This window comes from Lonchura striata, chromosome Z (genome assembly GCF_046129695.1).
Source record: "Lonchura striata isolate bLonStr1 chromosome Z, bLonStr1.mat, whole genome shotgun sequence".
In the NCBI taxonomy this organism is placed as follows: Eukaryota; Metazoa; Chordata; class Aves; order Passeriformes; family Estrildidae; genus Lonchura; species Lonchura striata.
In genome coordinates this window covers 23430694-23456501 of record NC_134642.1, presented here as the reverse complement: position 1 = coordinate 23456501, position 25808 = coordinate 23430694, and the positions used below count along the sequence as shown (strand labels likewise).

Genomic DNA, 25808 nt, shown 5'->3' with positions numbered 1-25808 from the left:
TTACGAGTTTGACTCCCAGCTTTGTCATTTTATATTTTTTTTGCAACTCTCAAATTTTACTTAAGAAACTACTCTCATATCTGATTAAAAATAAAGTGAGATCACAACTGAGATGCAGTAAAATACAGAAGAAACAACTGCTCAATCTAAGATTTAAGGTGACTACCAAAAATGGAGCGCTTTCTCATGTTAAGTGCTTACCACTACATGCAATTTTACCTTCTGTGTTTGTTCTTTCCATGGTTCCTTAGCCAGCAAAAGGGAAAGGCTACTTGGCAGGAGAGTGAGAGTCTCTTGCACAGCAAACTTGTCAGTAGGGTGCTTGCCAATGCGTTCCTCGTATAATTCCGGTGATACCATGTGGTGTTTCCACAATGACCAGTCAGCACTGAGACCAAGGAGTAATGGTGCACCATGGTCAGCCCAGGCCAAAACAGAAGCTGCAAACAGCCAGATGAGGAAATCTATGCACTAAACAGGAAAAAGGCAAAAATGCACTTCATTAAATGAATAATATGGAAGGAGAAAAAAAAATTAAAAACCTCACCAATAAAACCCAACAAAAAAACTCATCCAAAAAAGACACCAACCAAAATCTAGATGATGACTTGCTCTTAAAAACAATAATCTAAAAATTCAGGTAAAATACACAATGTAAGAACTAAAAAGTTAATATCCTTTTATGCTTTGTAGAGTATAAGCATCTTTATAAATTCAAACTGTCTACAGAAAGAAAAATAAAATGTCTACAGAAACAAAAACAAAATCACACTCTTCTAAAATTATCTTTTTGATTAAAGCTGATCCACAATTCATTTAAAATTGGGAAAGAACTTTTTCACAGCAACCTGACCGTTGAAGGAAATCAGAGATGGTCACCCTTGTGGTGCTGTAAATTGTTGGGAAATATTGCAGCAATGTAATTAATGTCCTTCTGATCTAAGCAGCGGCTTATTTTATGTCTTCAAATGGAAGACCAAAAATAAGTGAACAACATTATTTCTCTAAAACTGTTCAAACCCTTTCAGAACCAGAAACCCGCTTAGGCAGTTCTACAAGTGAATTCAAAATTTTCCTTCAAATGTTCTAAATACAGTAAATTTAAAGAAATTATTTCCTTCAGTTGCTTTAAGGTTCTATTATAACTTAAATGCAATAGTTATTTTAAAGTAATAATCCATTCACAAAATTGTGAAGATCTTCTCTGTGGTGGTAAAATCACAATCTTCTAAAACACAAAAGCATGGGGAATAATTCTTCTTACTGAGGAAAAATGTGAAATATATCAGAACTTCCTTCTGTCCTTGCTCCAAATAATTTTCACAGCCATTACCTCTTTCAGATCAACATTTTGTAAGGGTGTTGACTTGTATGCTACATTTCTAGTGTAGCCCATCAGGTCTAACAGCCAGTCCATTCTTTTCATAACTCCTAGAAAAAGAATAAACACTGACTCATGTCAAACACTAGAATGCACTGCTTTTCATTAAAAAGCAAGCACAGAAAATCACTATAGCAGGAAGGTACCAACTGCAGAAGAACAAAGATCACCAATAATACAATCACATTTGATTAATTTTACCACTGACATACAGGCCCTAAATAGTACAGAAACATTGCATATAATGCAGGCAACACACTGAACACACACACACACAAAAACCAAAAAAAAATGGAGTGAGAATTATTTCACATAATAGCAGCCTGCAGGACTCACTAACCAAGTCTGCACATATGACTGCTACAGAATCTTAAAGCCTCCCTCAACATGCAAATCATGGTGTAAATGGTCCTACAGTGTTGAGAGGGTCAGTAAAATATGGTCAAAGCATGCAAATAAAATCAGCCCCCAGTTCATCTCAAGGATGGAAGACATTTCATTGATTCAGATTCTGCTATCCAAAATCTGTTCTATCTCCTAGAAGGTAATAACCATGCTCACCACCAAGACCACATTACATCATACATAACTATTTCCATGTAGTCTTTACAAATGCCCCCTTTCATGCTGTCTCCTACCCAAAGAATCCTCACTTCACTCAATTAAAGCTCACTGCTCTTTGAAGTTCTTGAAACACAGATGGCAGCTAAGGCATCTGGCAGTAGTTGTTTAGTGAACACAGGCAGACAAAAACCTTTCTGCCATGAAAATGATACCTCATTCTTTTATCTTTCTGTTCTTTTTCCTTCTTTATCTTCCTGTGTGATTCTCTTACTTCTCTTGCATCAGCTCCTATGCTTTGTCAGACCTAGAGCTGAGCCAGCCCAAATCATTAACCTACCAGATGACTATCTGGTGTAGGTATGAAGAGGAAAAAAAGGAAATTTATTTCCTGTGTTAAACCGTGCAAGGAGTTCAGGAAAGAAAGTTATCTCCTGAGTTCAACCAGTCTCCTGGGAACATTTCCCCACCTTCTGTGTCACAAACAGTTAAGTCAGATTGTAGGTCAGAAGGTTAGCAGAGTTGCAGTATTAAGAGGTCTTTAATGTACTGTGTACATCTGTAACACTACCCTAAAAAGAGTGGGAGACACAAATCTAGTTAAAACTCTGGTCTGTAAACCACATTGATGAGACAAATGACTTGTAGCTGGACCCCAGAAAAAGAAGTAACTGGAGAAAAACATAAAAGCAGAGTGTGATACAAATACTTGACTAATAAAATAATTCTGAAGACAGTAGTTTCTAATATGGAAAAATTTGGTTAAACCATCTTAAAATAATTTTAAAGGAATCATTGTAGATTCATAAATATCTATTGATTGCATTGTTCATTTTTCTTTAAGCCTAATCTTACCTGTATTTTCATGTCTCACAATGCGAGCATGATAGAAACTATGCAGGAACATCCATAAAATATTTTCCTTCTGGTGATATTCTGCCACAGTATGAATCACAGCACTCAAGTTTGTCAGAGACAATCTGCCTTGAGAAACTAAATACACTGTCATGAATGTGGCCTTCTCTATATTGTTCTGCAAATGCAATAAAAAAAAAAGTTAAATTGAAAGGTATATTTCTTGTGGGAACAGTAAATTCTGCATTCCTCTTTATAAAAAAAATAAGAAACTCTTTGAATGACTAATAGGCTTCATTTTCCTCAAGACATATTACACAGAAGACTGTACATGCTACTTGAACTTTACACCGTTTGAAATAGGCCAGCAAAGTGTAACTCAGTCGAGCCTATTTTCATACTGCTTTAAATTCTAAATTCCCTTTTGAAATTGAATGAACCAGCTTAACAGTTCTGGACACTTAAGTCTTCTTACAAGACAGATACACTGTAGTGACAAAAAGAGGTTTTCTTAAATGATGTTTTCCAGTGTGAAATATGAAGCGAAAAATACAAGGAAATGACATTTCAGCTTCCACAAACTATTTGAATGTTTGACGCTCTAGTGAATTTCATAGCAAGCAGAAGGGGTGGAGGGGGGCTTTATGTCACCGACTTTTTTTTTTAAAACTTGATGTGAAAACATCAAATTCTTCCACACAGGTAATTTCCTTAGTATTTTAGCTGCTAAGAATTCCTCCACTAATTGATTCCACTGGTGAGCTACAAGATAAAAGCTTTTATTCCATGATCATCCTCAGTCATCTTTCCACCAGGAAAAATCTGAGTGTGAATATAAATATAGAACACAAAGTCAAGAATGAAAGGTTTTTCAGTCAATTATTTCACATTTTTAACAGAAGCACAGATCCACCAGTTCAAGGACAGCTAGTCACCATGATGCATTTACAGTCCAATTTCAAGCAGGTGGGTATATTAACCAAAGAGGACTGTAGTCTGCTGTTTGCATAATTGGTCTGAGATTTAGAAGATAGAACACCACTCTGGTTCACACCATTGCTGTTCTGCTAACAGAAGTAATTCCCAGAATCACAGAATCAGTTAGGTTGGAAAAGGCCTATGAGATTATCAAGTCCAACATATGATTCAACAATATCATGTCAACTAGACCTCAGCACTGAGTGCCACATCCAGTCTTTCATTAAACATCTCTAGGGACATTGTCTCCACCATCACCCTGGTGTGACATTCCCATTCTAAGGTCTAATCACCCTTTCTGTGAAGAAATTGTTTCTAATGTTCAGCCTAAATCTCTCCTGGTGCAGTTTAGGACTGTGTCTTCTTGTCCTGTCTAGGACTGGTTGCCTGAGAGAAGAGGCCAACCTGCACCTCACCATGTTAGTTAAGACTCTCCCGTTCAAACCTCCCAGGTGAAATCATGAGTATTTCAGTTGCTTTGAGAAAGTTTGGGATATGGATTCTTATCACTTCTGCTTCTCTCACTACCTGCAGATTAGATCCAGAATACTCTTACCTACATGTTAGGTAAAACAATGCTCCCAGCAAGCTAAAATAGTCTGGTGACAATAAAAATGAGAAGGTTGCTTGTTTCACATGATCTGGTGATAAAAGAGTATAATTAAAACATAATTACCTTGGAGATCTGGACAATGCGCTTGATCTCTGAATCAGCCATTTCTGAAATACATCTTGCTACATCGATATACATCTCCAGTTCACCTCTCTGCAAACAGAAAAGTAAATGCATGTCTAAATGTCTATTTTTGGCTTTCTCCATCATCAAAATCCATGAGTTTAGGAACTTGTTAATGATAATGATGAATAATTAATCTATCTTGTAACCTCACTTAATCTATTTTAGAAATTCTGTATTTGCTGGGGAATTCAATGTATATCAACAATTCAATGTACAAGAACTATGGTATTTGAATACTTTCAAAGAGTTTATTTTATTTTTAATGTCAAAATGCCATTCTTTGAAAGCATTTTCTGTAGTTAAATAGCGTCTTTAAATCACTATGAGAAGCTGAATCCTCTGTGGGAAAAAGAAAGCCTTCTCACTCACTGTTCATTTCTTCTCTTTCATTAAAACTTATTTCAGTACTAATAGTGTAATTTTCCATTACCAAATTGTTTATGAGGGAGGAGTGCACATTAGATTGGTTTCACAACACCATAATATAAAATAACCAAAAGTAACTTAGATTGAAATCATGCTGCTATTTTAATTAATATAATTAAAATTTGTACATCTAATTCATGTTTTGAATCTGATGCATCAGTACAAAAAGATGGGACTTAGCATCATAAAAAAAGACTATTAAAAATTATTACTACTGGGATGGGACTTACCATCATTATTTTTTTAATGATGGGACTTACCATCATTAAAAAAACACCTAGCTACGGTATTCATACACCTCATACATACTCCTTACCTGAACCTCATTTGGAAGAAGCTCATATATTTTCTCCACAGCTTGACACAAAAAGCTCCAGCAAAACTGGGCTGGGTTGGGAAGTTTCATTGCCTGGATGAGCCCCTGTAGAACACACCGGACAATTTCTGGGTTTTTTGTCCGGTTCTTCACTTCAAATTGTTGTATCAGAAGCACTTCAGTAAAAGATTGCAGTTTATCTTCTGCAACATGTTGCATCCACAGAGACAGGGACAGGAAAAGGTATTTCAGACTTTTCATCTGAAAAGGAAAAATTTTTGCTGAGTTTCAAATTCTAGTTCTTCACTGACCTTGAACTATTGTTGGATAAAATTATAAAAAGAGTGGTGCAAACACAACTTATAAAAGCACTTAAAGTCATATATATTTCTCCATTCTTTTTTTCTTCCCTTTTTTGATGAATTTTTTGAATTAAAAAGAGCTCAAACATGTCAATATTCTGTTTTCATTAAAAACTGAAGAACTTATTTTTCAATAGAGATCACTTCTCCATATGGGCAGAGCAATTTTTTTACATGGTGTCTACTGCATTCCTACCTAAAGCATACAGACTGCCTAGACAGTCAATGACAGAAGTATGACAGCCATAGAACCATGAATGTTGCTAGTTAGTGAAGAAGAATGACTAACCTGTATAAAATGCAGAGCTTAAATTCTCTGTGGTTCACCTTATTTTTGTGACCTCAAATTCTCACTGCAGCTGGAAAAGTGGTAGTCAGAAATAAAACCCTTTTTTTGGTACCTTACCAGTTATGTACCTTAAAACTGCCAGCAAATGTTTGCATATCTAAGATTAAGGAATTAAAACAAGAAACACTCCTTGAAGAGATCACAGAAACAAACAATTAATTTTCTGAGAATTTTCATTTATCTGCTCCTGAACTTGGATAAAGTGACAGAAACATGCAGTCAAGTGTTTTGTGGGATTCAGGGAGTTTTACATACTATATCATGGAATCCACCTTTTAATTCCAGAACAACAGAACAGCAATGAAGGATAAGACCAAATTTGATTATACTGTTGGGTATCTCAAAAATTAAGACAAGGTTTTCTAGACATAGCTTTTTTTAGTTAGCTAGATCAAGAGACCTTGCTAGAAAAAGTAGGTAAGCTTTTTGACAGATTAGGGTGGACTGTTTTTTAAGACTTTTAGCTAGTATAATAAAAGATACTTTTTCTCCCTACATGCCATGCTTTATGTCTCCAGGTTATCAACACTATAGGTTTTAATCAGTAAAGTAAAATGACTGTAGCAGGTCTTAAGTCTGCCTTGAATTTCAAGGCCCAAGAATAACCTCTCTCACACTATAAATACTCACTAAATTGTATTTCTGAAGAATTCTGAAACCAGTAATCCTTTTCTAGTGAGACAGTCTAAACAATGTCACTGAGTAATTTTATATGAAAAAGGGGTTGAACTCCCACAAGTTTTCTGATATACATACACTGAGACTGTAGATAAGGGGAGGTGCCACCCACATCCCTAAAAGCATTGCTGCATTTTGAGATGACTGGGCCTGTGTCACAGCCAGTTCAAGGCAGAGATGTTTTACATCATCACCTAAAACAGAAGAAAACAAAGTAATGAAGAAAATATTTCCCCTTTAAATTTGTTCTCAACTCATAAAATAAAGGAGGGTTGTGGTTCTACTAGAGCATTACATTACAACTTATTTTTCTAAAAATACTTCTTAAAGCTTTTAACACATAGATGTTAGAAGACTCCTCTTTATATTCATGCACTTTCAGTAAGAAGTATCAGCATTTGTTCAAGTTATTTCAATTTACGCAGGAACAAAAATGTGGGAATGCTATGAAAAGTAAAAAAATAAAGGAAGAAACCCCTCCTTGACAAATAAAGTCAAGATTTAATCCACAGAAGGAAAAATAAGTCAATAGTCCTGGACTATGATGCTGTCTGAAATCCAAAACCAGCCACAAAACAGATTGTACTGTTTCCTCTGAAAATTCCCTGGTTTACAAAAGTAAGACTCCTAAGTGAAAAGCAGGAATAAAAAACCCCTCCAGACATTTCACAAGTTTCAGCTCTTCATAAGAATGGCAGACCTCAGTATAGGAATCTTTTTCCATTATTTTGAAAGTTATTACCCAGTGTAATTTAGTAGAAAGTGCATTTCAAACTAGTTATAGCTAGATGAAGTACCAAACAGTTCAAATATTTGGAAAAGTGGCATGAAGGCTCTGACATGGGCATTGGAACAAGCATTTAGCAATTACTAGTAACAGAATACAATTAGTTGAGTTTTATGATGGGCTCGTATATAAATAGTACATATTAAATATTCAGGCCACTTTCACCAATGTTTTAGGGAACTTCTCAGCTCTGATCTTTAGTTTTTCTTCAGTTAAAACAGTGTCCACATGGTGATGACAAATATATACTTGCATACACTAAAAAGTCAGTCTCAAAAGCATAATAAAACTAACCACTGCACTAACTTCAAGCCCTGAAGAGGACTCCAAAGTTTGTGAAAGCTCCATTAGTAAAGAACTCTTGTGACAAAAACAAAAGTCTTAATAGAAAACTACTACTCTTACCAAAGTTCAGCCTCATCAAAGGAGAAAGAATGGATGCCCAGTTTACAGGTGGATACTGATGGCTGTCTCCAACTAATGCAATGGGTGCCAGTGCTACTTTCACCAACTCAGCTGGGACAGATTCAGGGCCTAGAACAAAAGATATGGTCAGAGTCTAAATTTGGTATACACATACTTCGCTGAATAGCTCAGCTGTAGTAAAGAAATGAAAAGTGTTACAAAATCACTTTACTTCCTTTTGTGTCTGAGAATTAGCCATTTCATTTATAATGAACAGTTACGTTTTTAATATCCTGTCACACTGTTTTTTTGTTACTAATAAATAGAAACTTTCTGGTCCCCTGTTCTTGAGTCAATTTACAAGTTAATTATAGATATTCCTCATCTAGTAAGGCAGTATTTTTGCATTTCTTATTGGGAAAACAGCAAAGTTTTCTGACACTGCTTTCCTTTCTCCTCTTGTAAATGCAGGCTAAAAGAACAGTCAGGTAAGTGCTAACCTTTGCTACATACCATGTTATGTAAACATAAGTTAACTCAGTCCTCCTGGAATCAAAATGTAGGCATTTTAATCTCCATTTAAAGCAAAGCTTGCTTCATAGGACAGCAGTAAACTCACTGAACTCCACATAGAAGCAATCCTCTCTCTCTTACCTTCCTTAAGACTACTCTGAGACATCTCCCTTTTAGGCTTCCTCATGTAAGACCATACTTTTTTCAGTCTTCTTTGGATCTATCTCATCAGTAATCTTTTTATTACAACTCTTGTTACAGAGAATCTTAATCCAGTGTTACTGAAATAAGGGGCAGCATAAAGTTGGTCTGATGATGGAGTATTAACTCGGCATACGAGCTAACACTTAAAAACAATCTGACTTTCATTCTCATAGGGAAGAAACATCATCTCACCAATAGAGAGGGAAGGGAAAAGGGTTTTAAAAGTAAAAAATCATGTGTTGAAAACAAAAGTCCTAACTACACAATATTACCTTATCTTTTTGTCTGTAATTAAATTTCTATTTTAAATATCTCACATTAGCAAAGTTCAAATTTGTACTTAGAAAAGTTCTCTAAGCAAATAAAAGCAAGTGTTTAAGATCATCTTTTATAGCCGTAACAAATTTCCCTGACGAATACTGTAGTTTGATCCTTACCTTTCTTTCCACTTTCAATAGCAAAGTCAATGGCTGCCCTGATAAAGCTGTTTACAGGTAAGTAGCCAAAATCTGGAGGAACTGTGAAGATAAAAAGACTGCTTATATTCTAAAACATCATCAGCAAAAATTACAACCTTCTGCTGCCAGGTAAATTTAAAGGCCAAACTGAGCTGTGTTTCAGCTAACTGATTCTGTAGGTGACTTGGAATATTTAGACCACAAGATTGATAGATGTATTGGCCTTTTCACCTTTAAAGCAAGCTAAACATTTCTGGTCGTGAGGGGGGCCAGATCTGAAAAAACAAATTCTCAGACCAACTGAAAAGCCAGGGATAAAATCTTCCTTAAAAATATACTGGGCACTGCAAGCTGGGCTTTGAAAGGGAGCGCATCAAAATTTTAGGAAATTTAATGCAGCAGACATTCCATATCTATCTAACCTTAGGCATGCATGTATGCATGCAAGGATACATAAAAGCAGAAACTTTGAGTGACTTTTCTCTGTGATGTTTATCTACATTTTGTGGTTTTGGTTCCCAGTTTAGTTCACACCAAAGCAAACAGCTTCAACTTCATTAGCTTTTGCTTGTTACTGGTATTTCTTAATGATTAATTATCCAGCCTTTACTTTACCAATGGATATTGAAACAACACTCAAAGTTAGCAATGTATCAGACACTCTGAAAGGGCACAGAACACTAATTTTTTTATTTCAGCTAATCAGAGAAGAGCTGTTCTAGAAAAAACTTCTAAAATACCAGCTTGGTTTTGTTATAGACTAGTTTTTAAGTATTGATTTTTTTTATAGAGTGGCGAGTGCTAAAACAAGAAGTAGATTAATCAGTTCTGAAAGGCATGAAGTAGATGTCAAATACATGTGCCATAAGAACTGTAAAACCTGTTTATAGTTTATCCTATAAAAAAATAAAGAAGCAATATACAAGTTTGACCAGAACAATTTAGAACCTTACTTTCATACTGCAAGTAAAAGCAGTGGTGGGGGATCCTATTACTGATTCCTACTGATTCATATTCCAACGTTTAGGCACACAGGACCATGAGATCTCTGATTCAAAGGTTGTCATGTCACTTCACAGGTTGCCTTGTCTAACTTATATTATCTCATGTGTCCCTCACTGTCTTTTTAGTGATGTGCTATTCCTACATGCTCTTTAAGAAGCAGTAATAAAGCATCTTACCAGATGCCCTGTTCTGGGTAGAAGACAAACAGGACATGTGAAGACGTCCCAGAAGTCTTGCTGCATTTGTCTGAAGACCAATCTGCTCTGACAAACTAATTATCTGTTGAGACAATAAACCACTCGTTAGACAAATTTCCCTACACTGCCTCATTCAAGCTGGTTACAAACATTACATAGTTTCTTTTTAACAGACTTGGCTTGCTTTTGCAAGTTGTAAAGGTATGCTAGTACTTTATTCAAAAGAGGAAACACAGGCTACCTTCTTACCTGTGTAAGGGTTCTGATCACTTCATTCAGCTTACTGTGAAACTGTGAGGACTGAATGCCCTCAGATTTCAGCTGCAAGAGAAAAACAAAAAAAGGTTACTTTCGCAAGAAATAAAAAAAGAAGCAACAAACAGAGAAAAAATTCTGAAAACAGATTACATTTGCACCCATGCCTTTCTCTGGGAGTGGGAGAGAGAAAAGAAGAAAGCTTACATGGCTGAAAATTTTCCCCAGTGGTATTGCACATGGGCCATATGATGGCAAAATGGAACAAGTCCCATTTTATGCATTGCAAGTCAATGTTGCTTGGTTCGTACACAACATGAATTATTGCAAAAATGTGATGTCCTGGTCTACAGCCATTGCTGTATGAATGTGAAGGATGCATCTCATCTTGCCTTCTAGGCAAATTTCTCCAAAAAATACAGTACCATTTGCTTGCATATTCTGACCTGTATCATGCCTCCTTCAGAGCCCACCAGTGCAACCAGCCCACTGACAGCAGCCAGACGGTCCATTGTTGGAGAGCCCTGGAAGCATAATTCAGGACAATTGAGCCCATGTGATGACACAACACTACCTTAAGACCAAACGCTTATTTCTTCCAACTTAAAAACCATTACTACTATCACTACTACACCTTTAATCCCAACAGCCTTTTCAGATCAGACTCCAGCATCCCTCTCTTGATGAATGAAAGCTTTATATGGAGCTTCCTCCTCACTCCTCCAAATCTGAAATCATCATGGATTGACAAATCACTGTTTTTCCTAGCACAATCTGTATTCGACAAAATATACCAGTGCAATTCAACTCAAAACCAGTTTATTGATAATTACCTTTAGCTGCAATCTTAATATGTAAATTTAGAGTTTGATTTGAAACACCTAACTTTTCCAGATAAATTGAAATTATTTTAATGACTAAGGCACTACAATCACCCTTCTTTTTTCTAGTTTTGATAAGCAGCACCTGATTTCACAAGATATTTTTACTTAATAACTTAGACTTTATCCTTGGGCACTGTTCCAAATTAGTGAACATGTACAAATTAACACATCATTGAGATAAGCATTTCTCATAAATTATCCAAGTAGAAGAGAAACAGAGATTTTTCCCTTTAGCAAACACCCCAAAGTTATACTCTTGCTTCCAAATATCAATCAAACAGCATATTCAGATAGTCCTAACTTTTCCTAACATCACTTCTGCAGAAGCAAGGAAAATTATGGTCCTACTGTTAATTTTAAACTGCACAACATCCCATTCCTACCTCCCACCTCCATGGGTAGTTTTACCCCTACCCATGCAAAAAAACCCCCAAAAAAACAAACAAAAAAACAAAAAACAAAAAAAAAAAAACAAAACAACAAAAAAAAAAACCCTAAACCAACAAAACAAGTACAAGACCCAGGATATGCATACAAACTCCTTTACCTCTGCAAGCACAATTTTTATCCAGGCTGGCATTAGTCTGTTACTCAGGTCTTCAGCTTTCCCATGACCACAAGCTGACAATCCATGTACTATTGCACCTAAAGCTAAAGCAAAACTGTAGGTCTGTAAGGCAAAAAGAACTTATTAAAAACAGATTTTACAAAGGAGTCTGTATTCTTTTCTATATTTATTATTGAAACATTACTTACATATTTATTATTTCCAAACAATTAGAGATAATGTCTTTGTCTAGAGTACCAGATGTCTTATTTCAAGTGACATGGGATTTTCTGAGATTAAATCTTTGACACACAGAGCCTTTGTTTTAGAGAAGATTTTCTGATATGAAGATAAAAAGCTCTAGCACAGGTAATTAGGTCTGATTTCCTATTTTTCAGATAAACATTCTAAACAGTTGATTAATGTAAGAAGCTTTGATTCAAAATGGTTGCCTCCCACAGCTCCTTCATTTCCTGGCAAACATTAACCAGAAAAGAACTTGCACTAAAATATTGAGATTATTTTTGGCAATTTGCAGGATAGTCTAGGACATTAGGGATGAAACACACACCTGTAGGAAGCTGTGGCTATGTTTACGGTTATGCATTGTCAGTGGTTCAGGGAAAGCAAAAATTCAGAACAGCACAATTGTATTTTCCCACCAAGAAAAAGAATTTATAGAAATATGCTATAAAAGAGACAAAAAATTGGTAGGATATAGGGACTAAAGACATCAAATATAACAATTTCTCTTCTAAATGCAATCAAACACATAAAAGTTGCTTTTATTTCACTGTCTAGTAATTGCTATAATCATTAATGAATCAAATGGTAGTCTTAGTAATTGTGTGGTATGTAAATAGATTCATCAGTACTAGTTAATGATGAAAGTAGATCAATATAATTGTCTTGAATTGTAGTTTGGGTAAAGCAGTATCCAATATTAAATAGACAAAGAGAGAAAGAGAACTGAAGCAAAGCCCAGATACAGAATTATTACCTGTTGATTATTTTCTGCTAAGGTCCGTAGCTTGCTCATAGCCTTCTCTGCCTCAGCTGCTTCTATGATTCCAACACTGAAAGCAGAGACAGAGGAACAGGCCACAGAATAGGCAACTACCTGAAAAAAAATTTATTCCATTAACTAGTGTCTAATAAAGGTCACTGTAGCAAAGGTCACGTTGAATAATGTGCCAGCATAATAAAAAAGAGTTAACATTTTCAGTTTATACTTTCAGATATTTATTTCCTCCCTGAGAGATTCTTCATTGATGCTAATAATGTTAAACACAACTAAAGCTTGATTGATGCTAATAATGTTAAACAAACACAACTAAAGCTTGGAAGTACTTCTGATTTTACAGAGGTTAAACTCCTGACCTTCCACACAAATGTAGCTATTCTCTAAACACAAGTATCTGATCATTATTTATGTAAGCATACTCAGCATGCTGTGCTCCCATCAGGACTACAAGCAGGTCCACTAGGCCAGAAAATGAGCAAGTAGAACTGTCACTCTCACACACCCACATCAGCCTCCTGTCCTTGCAGAAGGATTCACCGGCAGCATTGCTTTTCTGTTTTTCTGCCTTAGCCATGGAGAATTAAGTGAAGTCTGAACTACCAACAAAGCAAGTGTGCCAAGTGTCTAACCCTAACCTCCTCTGTATCAAAGTTAAGCAGCAGAACAAATATGTGACTGAGGGAAGCAGAGAGCACCTACCTACTGTGAAGGATTGACATCAATTGACCTGTAGCAAGTAATGTGCAGATTGTACCTTTTGCTGCAGCAGGCCAAAATTACTTCTCAATACCAGGTTATATCCAAGTCATTTACAGCTCTGAAAAGCCTCTTGTGCATCTCATATAGTAGCATTTATCCTAGAGTGCTGCCCAAATTTTACTCATCTCTACAAATCATTAGAGAGGTTTTAATTGCAAAGGCTAGTGAAAAAATGAAAATTCCTTCTCATCCCAAACTATCTCATGATGTTAAACAGCTGCTGCCTTTCATCTCAGAAGTTGCTGTATTGAAATCAGTTTAATTTCAATAATACACTTGAAGATCTCTGGGGACAGATAAATTATTTCATAGCTGTAAGTAATTTTAATGCATGAGCAATAAACTGCAGAAGGCTAATCCCCAACACATATATACTGTCAAAAAAATAAAACTCCATCAAAGATGTTTAATAAAGAGCCTTCAGAACACTTCCAACAGGGGGAAAAGAATAATACTATCAATCTCTATTGACTCCTGTAGGAAAAACAGAGGATTACTCAACTGCTCAGCTGCTCCAGGCTTATATTTATCACGTAAAGACAGGGTTGCTTTTCTCATAGAAAACATATGCTTGTTCTGATTTCTCTTTGAATTTCATCAGTTTTCATTCTCAAGTTTTACCTCAGCAAAGTTATAGGCTAAGTACATGGACCATGTCAAAACTTACAGGATGTATCCTGGAAAAAAACTCCCTGAAATGCAGGGCTCAGTTTAAGTTTTCAAAATATAAAGAAAATAGTAAATGGGGCCATAGCAGTATGCACAAGTAGAAAATTCACACTTAGCAATACAACACAATTAGTTAGCAACACAAAATTTCAAAGAAGTATAACGAAGGCATATTGAAGGATGAAGAATTAGCATTTAAGTTCTGAGAGTAACTTGTCTGCTTTTAGTAGATCAGATGAGCAGTAAACAGCAGTATGTAAGAGACCTATATTCATAGTTACTCATGATCCAACTTTCAACAATTTAGTCTGGGGTTAAGGAATTAAAGAACATCTTTAAAGAATCATGTCTGTTAAATTTTCAGTCAGCTCCTTAATGTCTGTACAAGATATTCTTGTGATTGCTGTTATTATCACTTTTTTTTCCAGCAGACAAACCCATATATTGTGAAAGAAAAAATAGAAATCCAACTTTCCAGTATCACAAATAAAATAAAGTTCCAGCAAAAAGACTATAATTATTAAAGGGAGGCAACAAAATTAAAGGAAGACTTAAAATTTGTGATAAAATAGGTCATACCTCCTGGACTCCTCTGCTTTGGTCCTCACTGCTGTCTAGGTATTTGCAGAGTTTTCGCAACGAAGCAGAAACATGCACGCGTGATTCTGTTTGGCTACTGTGACTCATAAATGAAAGAACAAGTCCTACACCTAAAATACATCCAGTACTTTAAGAGAAAACAAAAGAGAAATATTGAAGTATGCTTTGGCTGCTCTGAACTCCCTTTAAATCCCAATAAAATGTGTGGGTAAAATGACCACTTGGCCTTGACTGATAATTAGCCCTGTAGATAACTTATTACCATAGTCAATTTAGCAAATGGGTTTTTATTTCACACATCCTTTTCAGGAAACACCAGACAAAAGAAGAGCATAAGAAGAAAATGTGTATTTAAATAGTAAGTCCTACACATACAGCTTCATTATTTGTTCTATTTCTGAAGAACCAGTAGCCCCAACAACAAACTCCATAAAGTAGTGTGAAGGAAGTATGGATCCAAATGTCTATGTGTCCTGATAGTATAAACTAGGAAATCCCAATTAAACATGCTAATTTCAGGTTCACTGAGTGTATTAGCATCTACTGCTGTCAGACTCCTTCAAGAGATGTTTCATTTTCAAAAGTAATGAAATTAGTGATTAAGCCAGAGAGCTCCTAAGATGGCTTTCTTAGCCAGGTAAGAAATTAAGGTATTCACCTGCATTTCTTACCAGGAATGGTTAAGTCTCCATTCTAATGGGTATGTACTAAAATTTGAATATGCTACAGTGGAGCAGCTTCATCAGGGCAGACATATCCAGCACAACTAACTGTTTGATGCTGAGGATACTTAAAATTGCAACAAGAATATAGTTTCAAAGGACATAATTTAATAGGGCAGCTGGCACAAACATCTCCACAGTCTCCTACTCTTTTTCAGATTTTATCAGAAATTCTATTCTGGGGCGAAGATCTTTTACTAAGTTCTGTATATGTGCTCCCATAACAAGTTCCAAGTCATCAGTTTTGTTAGAAAACTTCCAAACAGTTCTGGCTTCCATCATGAGCTACTAAAGCATAGCAGACACCCTACTCTGAAGGTGATCTCTCACTGGCACACATCCTCAATTGCTCTTATTTGTAGATGATTTTTTTTCCCCCTTGCACATTGTCCAAGACTAAAGACCAAGATGTTTCCTATTACTATCCGAGTAGGAGTTGCCTCTGGGCAGTGTTCCTTATCTCCTGTCAATTGGCCCATCAGTATCTTGCCACATGACTCAGAGATAACACTCTCCAGGAGCCAGTTCTGTTTAACAGGTGATTAAGGACACACCTCGTGACTCAGAATAACATCAGCCCATTGTGAGATGCTCCACATAGGGGGAGGAGCTAGGCATTCCCACCTGGATAAAACCGGGGATTTCTAGACAGAGAGGCAGCCTTTCCACAGGTTTCTGAGAAGACACAGCAGCCACATCTGCCATTCCAAGAGGACTGCAGCCACTCCATTTTGGACTGCTACCAGCATGCTGGGCAGAGGGGTGTCAGGTTGTATTCTTTGCCAGTGGTCTTCCTTTTGTATCATTGCACATATTTTTGTCTTTTTTCCCTTTTCCCAATAATTTGTATTTCTGACTTGGAGTCTCTCACTGGTTTTGCTTTCAAACCAGAACACACATCTTCCTGACACTGCTTGTAGCAAGTAGCAAGCAGTCAAATAAACATGGCTAGGATATTAGACATTCTCCTATCCAAATTAAAAATGGCAAGATCTGCTTCTTCTACTTGGCTAGGTAAAAAAGAAACATCTTAGAATAACTTCAGTCTTATTTTTAAGATGATGTTTCCGAATAACTGGGGATTAAGGATGATTGAGCATGGCTAGAAGACAAGAGGGGTGTCTTGGGAGTGGTATTTTTTTCCAGCAAAGATCAAACAAACTTTTTTAATTAACTGGTATATCTGAATTAATGACTAGCAAACAAAACAAGGACATGGCTTATATACAAAAGTTCTAAATTCAAGTTTACACTACTGCTTGCTGACAAAACTATATAGAAAGAAAATAAGAGTGTCTCATTAGAGCTATAGTATTTTATGTTATTCACTGTTAATAAAGACTTAAAACATAATTGGACACTAAAGCAAGAATAAAACTTCACCTTCTCTGTTCCACTTTTTGTAACTAACAATTGCTCTCACTTCGCTACCTTATTTGTGAGCTACATAAAATGAGTATTTAGATACATTTCATCTACATGATATCTCAGATTTCCCTGCCCACTTTAAGTGTATTACTGCCAGAGCATCAGGTTGCAAGGAGTCCTGCCTTCCACTTGGATGCATCCTGCGCCCAGACAGCACTGATTCCCACACCTGCACTGCTCATCAGACCTATGCTCAGAACACCATCAATCTGTGTTTTGTAATTCCCATTTGCCATTCACCAATTTAGCAGGGGTGAAACACTGGTGAAAATGCTCACGCCTTGCAGCTGATCATGCCAGTATCACACTGGATGAAAAGACTGGAAAGAACCTTCCCTTGGAACAGCAGTTTACAAGAAGAAATGAAAAATTTGGACAACTCTGCAGCATTTACAGCTTTATGTTATTTCTTTGCTCACAGAGAGAACTTGTACTAGACACCAACTTCCTCTTAACCCTTAAAAACCATAGATAGCATAATAAACTACCTCCTCTTCAATCTTCCCTCTCTTGCTTGCCATTGTTTCATATTCTTCTAGCAACCTTTTGCCGCCAGAGAAGTCTGACTTGGCTCTTCTCTGAGGCTTTGATCTCCAATTAACAGGCACAACTCAGCAGCAATAGGCATGACAAAGGGATGCAGCTGGTAGAGTCTCTGTGTACTCTGTGTCTCACCCTGTGCCATTCAAAAGGCAACAAAAATCCTCACTAAGCTATACAGGTTCACAGCCAAATGGTGCACAGCCATGACTCCTTAGAGCTTTCCAGAAAGTGCACTAGAGAAAGGAGGGCAAACGGGAATTATTGCTGTTTCTTTTGAACAGCAAAGAGCTGGACAGAGTAATGCTCAAAATGAAAGAAAACCTTATGCACTCACACTGAGCTGCTCAAGATATAGTGATTCCTCCCCTGATTTGAAAGAGAAATGACTACCGTGGAAGAAACATCCTGCCATGCTATGTTAGTTGTCTCATGGCAACTGACACGTTGTTTATTGTCTAAGGAGATTCAAATTCTAACTGTAAAAACTTAAGCCATGTAGACAAAATCTGTGATTGACTCTCTTTGAGGGAGCATGTGGACCTCCAAAAGGCTTTTCCAGCCTGTCTGAGCTGGTGATTATATGGAAGTACTCAGAACCCATTGTCTCCTTGTCCTATTCTTATACTTTTCTGTGTAGAATTAAGGAAGAAAGTGTGAATTTAAAAGGTATAGTTCAAAATAAAGTATCACCAGTAATAAAGTAAACTCACTTGTACTCCAGACTGGTGTCAAAGCAGCAGTCCTCCAACACATCCAAGGACTTCATGAGAACCAAGTTCATCTGTTGACCAGGTATATCACTACAAAACCAAACCAAAATAGAAACAAACAACCAAAAAGAACCAACCAACCAAAAAAAAACCCCAATGCCCAGTGGGAGGAGGAACCTGATAAAAGATCATCTCAGCTAGATGTGTAACTATAAGCTGAAAATTCATGACATTTTTACACTATTAGCTCTCTCAATCTCTCTCCACCTGATTGCCTAATTTACTGATAAAAAAAGACGTGTTTACAGCTCACTCCAAAGATGTCATATGGACTCCTCTCTTATAAAACATATACTCAATTATGCTAATGAACAGGACACCTTTAATGGAAACTAGATCTATGATCTGATATAAGCCATAGCTACATTCATATGAGTTTTGATTTGTTGCAAGATAATGCTTCGAAGAATGTGTAAGATTAAGCTTTCAAACCATGCAAGGCAGTGAAAGAGTAAAACTAGTCTGCAAGAAAAGGTTAGAAAAATGTATTCACTTAACATACTTCACCACAGAAATGAAACAAACACAAACCCCCAAAATATTGATTCACATACTCCAAAATACAGGGCTGATTTAACTTCATTCTCTTTATAAGTCTTTTAATGCTTGTATGTAGCTCAGTTGTCCCACTGACTAAACATCCAGAGGTAGTCCATTCCCAAATTATGTGGCTGAGTCAGTGGGAGCAAGGCATCAAGATACCAAAGCATGAAGATGAAAACTCAGCAATGCTTCAGTTTTAACAAAAGCAGTTGCTTCGGAAACATTAGTTTCACTGAGTAAATTAACAACTGCCAATCAAATCTGTTTGGTACCTGTGCTTGTGTATTAATTAAACATTTTTTAATTGGTATACAAAAAGAAAAAATCCCTAGCAGTCAAAACTCTGGATGAATATAAAGCCAAACCTATTTTTTAATTTCTCTGTAATCACCAGAAATTTGTAACTGAGGCCAACTTTTCTGCAAAGGAGGCATTTTCTAACAACTTCAAAACACCTCTGCACTGCCAATACAGCTGTAATAGCATGCTTTAAAGACAGTTCACTACACTACTTCCATCCTCACATTTGTAACTCACATGATGTAAGTGAACACTGTCCCATGTCCAAAGCACCACTTAGAAAGGAACCAGTGAGAGCTGTGAATTATTTTACGGTTACCAGTGCAACTAGTCCCATTTAAAAGCATATGTGCTCTTCTAGCTGACTGCTTTGCACTTTGTACCTTAGAATATTACAAAAATTAGTCACTCATCCTGAAAGAATAACAAAATATCTAGGACAGCTCTGAAGGGGGCTAAAGTGCAGGGGGAAGACTGATAGTAAGAGGCATCCTTTAAGAAACATTAAAAAGCCCTTCAAGAATCATTTGCCCATGACTTGTAAATACTTTATTAACTCAGAGCTTAAGGCCACATGCATACACTGAATACAGTAGTGCTCACCTGACCTTTTCTTCATACAAACGTGAGATGAACATCCCCAAACCAAGACCCATGTGGATTTGAACAGCTTGAGACTCGTCAGCATTTGGTTTCCCAGGTAACCTGTCAGTCAGCATACTCAAGACCTCCTCAATCTTCTCCTTGCATGACACAATGAAAATTGGCACCAGGAGAGACAAAGCTGTGGCTGCACAGGATCGAGCTATAATACTAGCAGTATTTTCACCTGAGTAAGATTTCTAGAAAAAGACAAAAGAGAGCATTTTTTTCTCTCACACCTTTCCAGGCAATAACATTCAGCATTAGAGGAATTTAGAATAAACACCTACAGAGCAAACAGCAGCACAGAGGTATTGCAATCTGACATTCCTTGCACATGGCTTTTATCATTTTGATAATAAAGACAAAAACTTCAAGCAAACACAAATATAAACAGAAAGTGCAATGAAAGAAAATTAATAAGAGCAAGAAAAGTCTTGATTTTCCCCTATTCCAACTACTACAGCTCAAACAGAACCAGGAGACTTCATTATTAGAACTCTAGGTATGAAATACAGATATATTGCATTGCCTTTAGCACCACAGCACATACCTGATAGAACCATGGGAAGACCTGACCTTTAGGCTGGTAGCGGCTATTCACAATACTCAAGAGGGTCTCCGTGACCATGGAAATCCAGTGTTTCATAGGAATAAAATCACGTTCAGTCTATAAAAACCAAACCCAAATAGTCATCATTATTTTTTCTTAAATCAAGCTCTATCTAAACAGAAGCTCAGCTGCTGATGATCCAGCTGTGACCCATCATGAATGAGATTATTTTGTCATTCCCATGTAGTGTAAGTAGCATCATTTATTGTCAGTGCTGGTTCTCCAGACACTACTTTTGATCAAGTACTATTCAGTGGAGCCAAAAACTATGAAAAAAGAGTTTGGCTGGCTTTCAGTGTCCATAGAGTCACCTCTATCTCATCTGTCAAAATAGTCAAATAAACAAGTTAGACATTATGCTTCTTGTGACAAGGCACATACATACTCCACCTGCTTTGGTATCACAGAATCTGACAGATGGCATCCACTGAGTATGATGAAATTTGAACTTGAAAATGTAAAGTACTTCACATGCACTTACCAGCCCCCAGACACTTGGTCATATTACTTCTCTGTATTCCATGAAGAGAAGGGACCCTTTCCCAGATTCACTAACCTCAGGCACACCCTTTCCCAGATTCACTCACCTCAGTCACCCCTTCAGTGTCTGAAGAAAGGCTGCTTTCGTATTTGGCTACAGCAACTGCAAGGCCAGTTAAAGCAAAAATAGAGTTTCCTTTCACCACTGGGCTGTCTCTGAAAAGAAAAAGGAAAACAGTTAAGAAACATAGTAGAGATGCTGGCAACAAAACACATATCTCAAAGCAGAAAGGTTATGCTACAGGTGATCCAGGAGAGAAGGCCTTTGCCGCTATCAACTTAATCAGGCTCTCTTGTAGCTCAGCAGCAATCTGTTACATTTCATCTTCAGGAATTAGAGAAAGAATGGAGGGAAAACATGTTTCAGTCTTTTTATTTCCTTGTCTGTCTTTTATATAAAGTTGTATAAAAACAGAAGCTTTCTTCCGCTATAATAAGGAATGCTACCCTGCAGAGCAAGTAGCACACACAGAAATGCAGCAGTTGGTCTTAGCTAGTACCATTTCCATGGAGGACAAAACTAAAACATCCTCAAATGGAGAATGCTGGAGAGGCAGATGCCACTTCATTGCAAGATGCCACTTCACAGCATGAGAAGATTTACCAGAGGAGCCATTATTATCAGTTTAAAAAAAAGGTTTTGAATTATTTCCCTACACTACAAAAACACTAACATAATGGAAAAGGATAGGATTCATCACTTCTACGACAGTGCAAACCTTTAAGGAAATCAAGAAAGAAAATCTGCCACTGACAAAAAAGAGGGAAAACATAACTGTAGTTATGTATTAATTTTGTAGAAGGAAATATGTTGATATTCTAGTCATTCCCAGAAAAATATACTGCAATATAATCCTGATGGAACTCTCTTACATTATTTTACAAAAGCACCTGAAAAATATGACTGCATAAGATCTCTTACAGGCCAGTAGAGTCTTTGCATCAGTCTTCCATTTCTAAAAACTTACTTGACTGTTGCTGTGAAAATATATCTACACTGTCAATCTGGCATTTGTTCCAGATCCAAAGATGTCATTATCACAGTAAAAGTATTTTCTGGATTTTTATTTTGCTTTTTAAAACAAGAAACATGAGTCTTAGTGGAATGTCATCATTTGGAACAGTGAAACTACCTCCTCTCAGATATGAGGTGCTTGCAAATAATTACAACAAGGTACTTGGTTAAATTTTTTGAAGTCTCTCACTATCTTTTGCCTTAAATAATTTCCTAAGCTTCTAAAAGGTAACATTTCATTATGTACCTCAGAAAGAAACTTCTAAATCCACACACTCATAATGAAACCTGGATGCTTTAAATTTAATGAAGGCAAAAATCATCTTAACAAGATCTAGGAGGAAAAGGAGCAGTGTCCCACTCTTTACATAAAATATGGGAAGAAAACATCATCTGTAGTAATTTAACAGTTCTTACTTGGAAGCACCTTTGATGACATCAGTCAACATATCTCTGACCCTGCAAGAGAACAGAAAGAATTTACACCATGTTCATTACAGTATAGCATGAACTCAGTTAAATTCCTTTTCTGTCTCACATGTGTCTATTCTAGGTTAACATCTGTATCAGCCTATCAGAAGACTTAGCACAAAATAATTACAAGCATTTAATCTATAAGAAATCTATGCACCACCCCAAGTTTCTTCATGCTCGTGTGCACTCCCAGTGTTTTTTATAAAGGACTCTTATTTGACTTAATATGATTTTTTGTAAAATGCTGTAAATATGCTTTTTTATCACATCAAACACATAAGTTTCCAGGTCATTGTGCAATGTTCTAATATAATGAAATCTGAATGTTTTATAAAGGACAAACATTACAATTTATTCAACACTTACTGTATTTCTGGAAACCACTACAGACAGTTATGCTATGACATGGTATATAAACCTGTATAAATTTAAATTAAATACATAAGAGTGGTTACAATTCCTTTCACATTACTGTAGTTGATTTATAACAGGCTACTCGTTTTAAATTGTTTAGTTTTGCATTTCTATCAAGACTGAAGCAGAGATGCAATCAATCTCCTACACTGAAAGGTGTGGATGAGGAGAGAGATTGTCTATTCTAAAACATACAATTCTGTCATGGCCATGAATGTCATTCTACAGAAAAAAAACCAACTTTAGACTGAGAATGTATGTCTCCTAAAAGAGAGCTGTATGTTATGAGACTGAGTTACACTCAAGTTTTCAAAGAAACCTACCAAGATCTTCCTTCATAATCAACTGCTTTCGCACACAGTTTCAAAGCCACCATGCTAGAAGGATTTACAACTTGGTAAATACCAATGCAAAATTGCACAAAAAAATTTGCACTATTTACATGATAAAGGATTGACACTAAAGTTTATACCACATTGTCCCCAGTGAGCAATAAAAATGCTTAATGGCTACTGAAGTTAGGGCCCTGAGGAACCAAGCAAATAATTGTGAACTGTAAAAGAAACTAAAGCTACTACTGGGCTCCAGTTAATTTCCTACTTTGATTTTTCCCCAGTAAAGGGAATTATGTTCATTTTTTATATAGCTTATACATTATCAGCATTTAGGAAATAAAGACCAGAAATTCTTTCAGGAGAAATCTATGAAAGCAGCATTGTCACAGGCCTTTTTATACCCTTTCAAGAAAGGGATCCATCATTAATACAGGATCTTTTCTACAACACTGTAGTATTCTGGATCTTACAATGCAAGCCTCTATTCCAGAATTAGCTGGAATTCAGAACAAATTCTGAATTCCTCTTGAGTGGCATTTAATAACACACCTTTTAGATTGAAACAGACAAAAAGCAATTTGGCTTTGCACATATTTTGCTTCCAATACACTTATGAATAAGCACAAACCCAGATATTTATACTGTCCATGGATAGATAGTTTTTTCTCTTATAAAGCCTCCCACTTCCCACCTTCTTCTCCTGGCCATGCATGTACTTGGCTAAATCCTGACAGACTGAGAGACACTTCTCACCTGACTGAAACAGAATTAGGGCAGGGTGTGCATCATGTGCTTGTTTTTAAACAACATTCTCATACTCAATAATGGTAACTTAGCATCAGTCCACCATGACATACATCAGATTGTGACTTGCATTTCTTTCATCAAGGTATTTTCAGTGAAATAGCTCATTAAACTCTCAAGAAGGAAATTTTTATCTTTGCATAACCCTTCTTCTTTAACACCCTGTAAAACACCTGAATTCTTTCACTTTTTCCAGCTGCTCACCCTACAAAGTTTTCAGGTTCTGTAGAGGGGAAGATACTTGTGAACCCATGCATATGGAAATCCTTACAGTTACCCAATATTCTTTCTTTCCACTCCCCTCTCCCACCATGGTCACTGTATCTGGTGGTTGGTTGTTGTTTAGTTTCAGGATTTGTTTTTTCATTAGTGCTCATACAGCCTTTAAACTTGCAAAATTAAAAACTTTAAAACCTTGTCCTCCCTGTCCCCTTGTCATTACAAATGGTCAGGAATAAATACACAAGCACATCCTTACCATAGCCAGGCCGTAAATTGTTTGTACTGCACCTCATCAGGATCCTCTTTTCCATGTTTTAACTGCATCTCCAGCTCTGCCTGCCTCCCCTGCAGAATTGCAAAAAAAGTCACAAACTGATTGTATATCATAAGCTTTATTTACATCATAAGATTTCTTCAGAAAATACTCAGGTAACACATGTAGCCTAACCTAAGGGCTAGTTCATAAGTGACCTTAACTGCTTTGCATAGGGGATCCCACTGTAATATACAATATATTAATGAGAAGAATCCATAATTTTTTGTTCTGAGTAAGAAAAACAAACTGTAGATGGCATAAATGACCACAAATACTAAGGCATCTATCTAGTACATGCAGAGCCAAGTTCCCCTGGGAAGGGCTACAACAAGCAGGGACTGACCTTTAAAAACCTGTTAGCTAAAATGGATTCTAACAGCAAAACATCGCATTCTTGATGCTCTACTTAAAGGTAGAAATCATGATTATTTTACTTTACATAACTCTGACCTCCCTGTGATTCCCTACACCATTCTTTCTGTACATTTAAGGAGGAGATAGGGATTCTTTCCTCTAACATCTTGTAACATAACATTCATATGTTATCTAAAAATATCTAAAGCAGCTTTGTTTTAACATTCTGTCTCCAATTGAGAGAACTATAACTTAATTTGTTTAGGTTGTCAATTACTGCTCCTTAGCAGATTATTAAGCCTTAAATGAAAAAATATAGGCACATATGCTGTATTTTTCTGGTATTGAATGCTTGTAATTCGGTGTACATACCAATCTGAAAATAAAACACCGTGGATCTTGAAAATCCAGGTGTCTCTCTCAAACAGTGACCCTCCAGAGAGATTAAAGGAGTACATCAACACACTGACTAAAAAGAAGGCAGTATAGCAGCTCAGAAAAACTGAATTATGTACTATTCAGACTACTCATCTTATACTGTAGTCTCTTTTGCCACCTCTGATGAAATGTACTACAAAAGTGTAAGGATTAAGTAAGAAGCAACAAACATAGGCTCAACTGTCCTGTAAAATGGCAAGAAATCCTACAGATCCTTTAGAAAAAATCGGGTACATGCTAAGCTTCTTGTGAAATCTTGTCTTGGAAGGGAAGCAAAATAGGAAAGTAATTGAATGCAAGTGACAATGTCCTCCAGGACCTAAACTTGCAATTTGAATAGATGCTGCTTGTTTTGTAATGGGGCTGGCTTAGTATAGGATCTC

At 36.5% G+C, this 25808-nt stretch overlaps 1 protein-coding gene across 1 annotated transcript in view; it reads right to left on the bottom strand.

The window, feature by feature from the left end:
* FOCAD (focadhesin) overlaps positions 1-25808 on the bottom strand; it is an 88425-nt gene that overhangs the window by 2214 nt on the left and 60403 nt on the right. The window contains exons 24-43 of the mRNA XM_021535466.2: positions 24574-24662; positions 22486-22527; positions 21101-21209; positions 20454-20570; positions 19862-20100; positions 18356-18445; positions 14932-15079; positions 12901-13020; positions 11901-12023; positions 10916-10993; positions 10464-10535; positions 10194-10296; positions 8992-9072; positions 7838-7966; positions 6724-6839; positions 5257-5517; positions 4452-4541; positions 2798-2975; positions 1334-1431; positions 220-471 (exon numbers count right to left, since the gene is read on the bottom strand). Of these exons, the coding sequence (XP_021391141.2) occupies positions 220-471; positions 1334-1431; positions 2798-2975; positions 4452-4541; positions 5257-5517; positions 6724-6839; positions 7838-7966; positions 8992-9072; positions 10194-10296; positions 10464-10535; positions 10916-10993; positions 11901-12023; positions 12901-13020; positions 14932-15079; positions 18356-18445; positions 19862-20100; positions 20454-20570; positions 21101-21209; positions 22486-22527; positions 24574-24662 (2535 nt within the window). The remainder of the gene's footprint in view (positions 1-219; positions 472-1333; positions 1432-2797; positions 2976-4451; positions 4542-5256; positions 5518-6723; positions 6840-7837; positions 7967-8991; positions 9073-10193; positions 10297-10463; positions 10536-10915; positions 10994-11900; positions 12024-12900; positions 13021-14931; positions 15080-18355; positions 18446-19861; positions 20101-20453; positions 20571-21100; positions 21210-22485; positions 22528-24573; positions 24663-25808) is intronic.